General features: G+C 42.1%; 2 protein-coding genes across 2 annotated transcripts; one reads left to right on the plus strand and one right to left on the minus strand.

The window, feature by feature from the left end:
• The first annotated feature begins 761 nt into the window (after positions 1 to 761).
• LOC128715929 (microfibril-associated glycoprotein 4-like) lies at positions 762 to 1,656 on the plus strand. Its single transcript, XM_053810851.1, has 2 exons — positions 762 to 1,462; positions 1,527 to 1,656. Exons 1-2 carry the CDS (start codon positions 762 to 764, stop codon positions 1,654 to 1,656), a joined length of 831 nt encoding a protein of 276 aa, XP_053666826.1.
• A 3,329-nt stretch (positions 1,657 to 4,985) lies between these two features.
• On the minus strand, positions 4,986 to 6,311 carry LOC128716033 (tubulin beta chain-like). Its single transcript, XM_053810956.1, has one exon. It carries the CDS (start codon positions 6,309 to 6,311, stop codon positions 4,986 to 4,988), a length of 1,326 nt encoding a protein of 441 aa, XP_053666931.1.
• Positions 6,312 to 7,251: the final 940 nt, after the last annotated feature.

Genomic DNA, 7,251 nt, shown 5'->3' on the forward strand with positions numbered 1-7,251 from the left:
ACTGGAAACTTCGATAACTGTTCCGATAAATACACAAGTAATTGTTGTTATCGTGTCGGCACGTGGAATAATCTCGTAATAATATTGCGCAAAAACATAATCAACCGACCAGTACAATACTTGTATTGCGAATACCGTGCACACATTGTAGCACTATTCCGTCACCAGTGTAATTTGTATTTTTTTTTTGTATTTGTGTACGAAAACATTGTAAAAACATTTCATCTGATTATGTATTCTATCATTGTTTCACTGTTATCGCTGTTCGCTATCGACGATGTGGTTAATCAAACACAATATCTTATCAACAAATGTTGGAAGCCCCCTGAACGATGGTTATAAACTGCGATGGGAGCAAAAGAAGAGAAAGGCTGTATGGCGTGCGCGGACAAACATGTTTAAGGTACAAACAAAACATTTAGCATGTTGCAATACTGAAAACAATATTTATTAACACACATTTTACCTGAACGACGATGCGGTTCCTAACGAAAGTCCATTCTGCCCATGGTTGAACAAGCCACTGAATATTGGCTTTTAGTATGCATCAATTTCCGTAAAGAAACAATAACTCGCAATCCATGATACAACGTATTTGAAATGTTCAAGCTGTCTACAAGCAATGCGAATCGAATCAAGTTGCACGTGGATCGAACGTAGCTAGAAACATTCCCTTTGGAGTAATAACGAATATAAAAAGGTCAACCGGTAGCTGCCAGCGCCATAGCTATAGTTTTTGCAGTCAACGATCAACGATCAACATGTGTAAGATCAACCTTCTGTGCGCATTAATCGTGTGGTGTACCATCACAGTTGGTGTTGAAGTTGGTACTTCAAGCATGATTCAAGATATTCCGCAGCAACAGCAACAACAAACCGAAAACCAGTTATGTGATCAGAGCTGTCAGATAGTCACACCGCAACAGAACATCACGCAGAATCCGCATGATAAAGTGTACAGAACCTGTGGAGAGGTTCCCTCTTCGGGCGTATACACCATACAACCGGAAAAACCCTTCAAGCAACCGATGAGCGTGTTGTGTGATCAAAAGTACGATTCTGGCAGATGGACCGTGATACAGCATCGGTTCAATGGATCCACAAACTTCTATCGCAATTGGAAAGAGTACAAGAACGGGTTTGGAAATCTGGACGGTGAGTTCTGGTTGGGCTTGGATCGTATTTATCAACTGACAGTGTCACGACCGTACGAGTTGGTGGTGGTGCTGGAAGATTTTGGTGGCAATAAGACGTACGCGAAATATGATCTGTTCGAGATTGGAGACGAGAGCCAAAAGTATGAAGCGACAAAGGTTGGTGGATATACGGGAACGGCGGGTAATTCTTTCAGTGGCACCACGGGCATGAAATTTTCAACATTCGACGCGGATAACGATATATGGGAAAAGCACTGTGCAGTCACATTTACCGGCGCCTGGTGGTACAACAATTGCCATATGAGGTATGTGTGTTACTGATGATGTGAAGCAATGGCATTATCATTAACATATGCAAATATTTCACAGCAATCTCAATGGAAAATATCTTCGAGGGGAAACGAAAGAATATGCAACTGGCATGGTATGGGCCACCTTTCGGGGGCATCATTACGCACTTAAAACATCAAAAATGATGATAAGACCAAAGAAGGTTTAATTCAATAGATTTTTTTTAATAAATCAGCATTATGAAACTTTGTACTCTTATTTTGCGCAATACATCTCTTAAGCTATCACTAACAGCAAGATTACATATGTCTATATGTTGTTCGTTAACAAGTGTAGAGAGGATCTCTGGATAGGCGATAATTTATGAAAGGAGGCCTCTTAGTCATCATTGATGCTAATAAACATTAGTAAAATTGTTGCTGTGTAATGTTTTAGCAGTTCAGCGCGAAATAAGGATTTATGAGATTAGCTATGCATTTTTGTTTCCACAAATACTTTTCAACGCTGACGCAACGTTTTGACACTGTCGTTGTGGTAATCATAAATTTTTAATATTGTACATTAAACAGTAAATCTTATGGCCCTCTCGAAGACTGACTGACTGACTGGCCTTGAGTGTGCTTATGGAAAGGAATAGGAAAAGGAAAAGGAGAAGAAAAGAAATAATCTGGGATTGGGAAAGAGGGTGTGCGAACAAAAACAACGCTTGTGGCATGTAGTAACACAGAAAACAACATCGTTAATAAACATTTTACCCTTTCGTGGCACTCTGGACGACGATCCTTACGACGATGTAGCCGCTCACTCTGCCTAGTTAATACAGCAGCTGCTTAGTGCTTATAATAAACAATAATTTCCGTAACGTTTAAAGAAAAGAAACAATAACTCGCAATCCATGATACAACGTATTTGAAATGTTCAAGCTGTCTACAAGCAATGCGAATCGAATCAAGTTGCACGTGGATCGAATGTAGCTAGAAACATTCCCTTTGGAGTAATAACGAATATAAAAAGGTCAACCGGTAGCTGCCAGCGCCATTGCTATAGTTTTTGCAGTACGATCAACATGTGTAAGATCAACCTTCTGTGCGCATTAATCGTGTGGTGTACCATCGTTGGTACTTCAAGCATGATAGTCAGATAGTCACACCGCAACAGAACATCACGCAGAATCCGCATGATAAAGTGTACAGAACCGGTGGAGAGGTTCCCTCTTCGGGCGTATACACCATACAACCGGAAAAACCCTTCAAGAAACCGATGATCATAAAAGTCATAAATAAATCTTTCAACTATATAAAGCTTTCGTTGTTTTCAAACAGTTTACAGAATGTAGTTTAAGAATGAATTTTTATTGCATTTGGAAACGTGTGGAATATTTGAATTTGGAACATGAATGTAATATTACTTCAACGATTATTTGTTTTGTCGAGCTTTTGATGTCTGAAGCGATAATAACGATAACAAACAACATGCGTGAAATTCCCGTAACACTTTCTGTGAATTTTCTGTTAAATTGTAACAGATTTTGTAACACTCTGTGTACCCACTGACGGTCAAATAGTGTGTTTCATATAAAATCAAACATTCTTCATAAAATAGACCTACCGCTCATAAGCAAATCCAAATAAAAACCACTGCCAACAACCCACAATGAACATATTTTGCATTTTAAAGTGAAACGCACCCCACAACTCATCTCATCACAAATTACAGCTCGGCTGGTAGTTCCCGCAATGTGTACTTCTCCCCTCAAGCGACACCCACTAACGGGCTGTAGGGTACGTGTTTTTTTTTTGGTTGGTGAATATTCATTTCCCATAAAAGCACCCGGGCGCACAGTTAATTTCATGAAACGCACCCCGTAATAAAGCACACACTTTGCGTAATCTAGTGTCGTGCACCGTACCGGTACATGGAAAACGTGAACAAAAGGCAGGAGATGGTCGGACCCACCCAATCTTATCGGTTTTGCCGTTGTGTTGCCATCAATTTGCATGCTCGTTCGGTGTGCTTGTTTTCCTTTCTTCTTTTTTTTTTGTTAATTATAACTTCAGTAATCATATTTAAGTTTTCCAATAAAAATTAACCGAATTTATGATTTCATTTTGCTGAAGCCAACTACCAGGTATGACAACCCATGCAACCCATGCAAATGAGAAGTACAAACACGTGGATGGGTCAATTCTACAACACCGTTGGTTGGTGTTGAAAATGTGTTGTGCTAAATCGTGAGCTATGCTACCTCGGGTTGACATTCTTTGGTCCGAAATTCTCATTCAAAGTAGTTTGCTTAAATATTGGTTTTAGGCTTCCTAGCATTGTTAATAATAAGCATACAGAATCGTACCAAACTTCATATTTCGTGGAAATAAAGAACTGTTCGTGGTTGCTTTCTGTTTTGTAATGAGCATTTCATTAGCACTACATAGAGCACGGTACCAGCATATTTAGACAAAACTCACAACACAATCGAGGTCGATTTAGCTAGAAAAATGGTGTTTTAATATTGTGCCTCCCCAGGACGCTTCCTTGCACCTCCGAGAAAGGTTAAGCATTGTACTCCCACTTAATTGTCAACACGTTTTCCGTGCGCAAACTGCCAGCAGCACGCACACCGCAACCGCATACCAACCGGTACGGTGGCATCCGTTTCCTAACCGACGTAAGATTAATTTTCCCTAAATGCAACCTCATATTTCATAAAACCATCACACCGGACCAACCCAACCCCAAGCCATCGGTAGGTACAAGGTACAAGGACACTCCATTTCGCTACGAACGCTATTACGTGTGGGAACGGATCGGTCAATATGTGTAATTAAAAGCCATTCGTCATACTATCCCGCCCCCGCTTGCCCCCCGTTTTGCGATCACTTCAGCAGTAGTGTCCGTTTGACTTCGCTTATAAGGCGCTCTCGTTATAAATGATGCCAGGGGATATATTCATCGCTGACTCGGCACGGAATTATTATATCTTCGGCTGGTCGGTGTATTCCGTTTCACGCCGAGACAACCCATTCCGACCGATTGCGCTTGTCGCCGCTGGTCAACTTGCTACCCGCAAGATATATAGTGGCCTGTGTGCTGGAACTCCCAGGACGGGACGGGTGGGAGGAAACAACAAAAAAAAGGACATTGACACGAAATGATAATAAATTGCACATCCGAAATCATCGCCCGCCCCGCTTTCGAGCCGCACCAAACGACGTGGTAGTTTGATTTTCGGGCCCGGTCTCGGGTGACCCATCAGTCGAAGCTTTGGGATGATATGTTGCAAAATTATGCCAACGAAGCTTGCTACTATATAAGTTTGTCTTTTCTTCCCCCTTCTGTTCTGCCAATTCTCCGTACGACTCTTTAAGGGGTACAAAAAAAGGATTACGCCAAAGCGGGCCCCATTGGTCACAGATGAAAGTTATCGCCAATTCCGCCAGATATTAAGCAATTTTAGACTCACTTTCTAATAAAAAAATAACACCTTAAATGATACATGCGGTATGATATAATTTGTGGTCATTTTTACATTTCACCGCCCTATTCTTCTTCATCTTCAACTTCCTCCTTTACCAGACCTTGCTCCCGGTAGCTGTCGTACTCGTCCACTAGCTCCGTCAGTTTGCTTTCCATCTCGACAAACTCGCCCTCATCCATACCTTCACCGGTGTACCAGTGCAGGAAGGCACGCTGCCGGTACATCGTCCCGAACTGATCAGTAATGCGCCGAAACAGCTGCGTTATGGACGTCGTGTTGGCAATGAACGTGGCCGCCATTTTCATACCGCGCGGCGGCACGTCGCAAATTGCCGATTTGACGTTGTTCGGGATGAAGCCGCTGAACGTCAGCTGGCTGCTCTTCAAACGCACACCACTCATATGCTCCTCGACCGTGCGTGTTGACAGACGACCGCGAAAGATGGCGGCCGCGGTTAGGAACGTCCCGAGCTGCGGGTCACACGCCGCCATCAGATTGCTGTTGCTGAACAGCTGATAGACCAGCTCCGGCACGGTCGTCTGCCGATAGCATTCGGAATCGCGCGCACACAACGGCGCCAGGCCGGGCACGAAAAAGTGTAACCTTCGGTAGGGCACCATATTCGTCAGCAGCTTCCGTAGGTCCGAGTTCAGCTGGCCCGGGTACCGAAAGCTGCAGGTAATGCCGGCCATAGCGGATGCGATCAGATGATTCAAATCGTCCAGATCCGGCACGGGCAGGCGGAGCGTTTTCACGCAAATGTCGTACAACGCTTCATTGTCCAGGCAGAACGTTTCATCGCTCGAGCGTATCATCGAGCTGAGCGCGAAGACGGAATTGTACGGTTCCACCACAACTTCCGAAACCTTCGGCGAGGGTATCACACTGAACGTGTTCGTGATCTTGTCCGAATAGTGGTCCTTCAGCGATTCCAGCAGCAGCGTCCCCAAGCCGGACCCAGTACCGCCACCGATCGAGTGTACCAGCTGAAACCCCTGCAGACAATCGCAACCCTCGACCATGCGCCGCGTACAGTCCTCTATCTGGTCCAACAGCTCGGCCCCTTCCGTATGGTAGCCGCGGGCCCAATTGTTGCCCGCACTCGTCCTTCCGCTGATGAAACTTTCCGGCGAAAACAGACACCCGTACCGGCTGCAGCGAAGGTGGTTCAGTGCGCTCGGTTCCAGGTCGGCGAAGATCGCCCGTGGCACGAAGTTGCAACACGGTGACTCGTCAAAGTACACGTTGATGCGCTGCAGTGGCAGGTAGTGTTGGCCCACGAATTGACCCTGCGTGTTCAGGCAGTGTTCGTCGCAAATGTACTCCCAAAAGTTTTCCGCCACCCGATTGCCACACTGTCCGAGATGAAACACAACTATTTCTCTCATTTTTCGAACGGGTTTTACGTTTTCTTTCTGCGCTTTTTCAAATGTAATTATGTTCTTTTTTCACTGTTTAACAATTTTATTCACACACTCCAAATTTTGCTTCCCTTTTCCAATAAAAAATTTAAAAAAAAACATTGATAGCCTACCTAGACCTACCTACTAATGCCGAATGGATGGAATGATTCCTGTTTGCTCGTTTTGTATGACTATAATAATTTATATTTTGAATAATTTAGCTATTTCTGAAAAATAATTTAATCAATGAAGGAATTCTGTATCTTAAAATTTACAGAATTTTTATTTGAATCCAATTTTTTATTTGTCTATTGATAATTTAGTAATATTTGACTTATTAAAAACAATTTTAATTATTCTGTTCCTTTGTTCTCGAACATTTTTTTTATGGCTGTTTTCTGATTTATTTTTCACTTTAATATTTTTTTAAATATAAATTACACACAGATTAAATTTTTCATTGTAATTAAAAATAAGTAAAACAAAACCAAGATGTAAAGAAATAAACAAAACGCGAGAAAAAAATTCTAAGAAACATAGAAAAATAGAAAGAAAATAAATAACAAATAAGAAAGAAATAAATAAAGCAATAACGAAAACAAGGCAACAATTAAATCAATAAGTTCATCAAAACAGACTTAAAAAAGTGCTAAACTAATTCAAATGCACTTTCTACTTCGTTAAAAAAAGAAAAACTAACACTTTTCGTTACATTGACACACTTTGCAAAGAGTAATTTAACATTTCAAACAAGTTCCTTACTCATTTCATCCACGGCGAACTAGGCGCCGGTTCCATTTCTCCTTGCTCATTCAAAATTGGCATTTATCTTAATTCGATTTTGAATATTGATACATAAACTACATATTTTATTACCCCATCGTACTCGATAAAGCTGCCGCTGCCAAAACTGCAAACGCTTCCC

The sequence above is a fragment of the Anopheles marshallii genome, chromosome 3 (genome assembly GCF_943734725.1).
Source record: "Anopheles marshallii chromosome 3, idAnoMarsDA_429_01, whole genome shotgun sequence".
In the NCBI taxonomy this organism is placed as follows: Eukaryota; Metazoa; Arthropoda; class Insecta; order Diptera; family Culicidae; genus Anopheles; species Anopheles marshallii.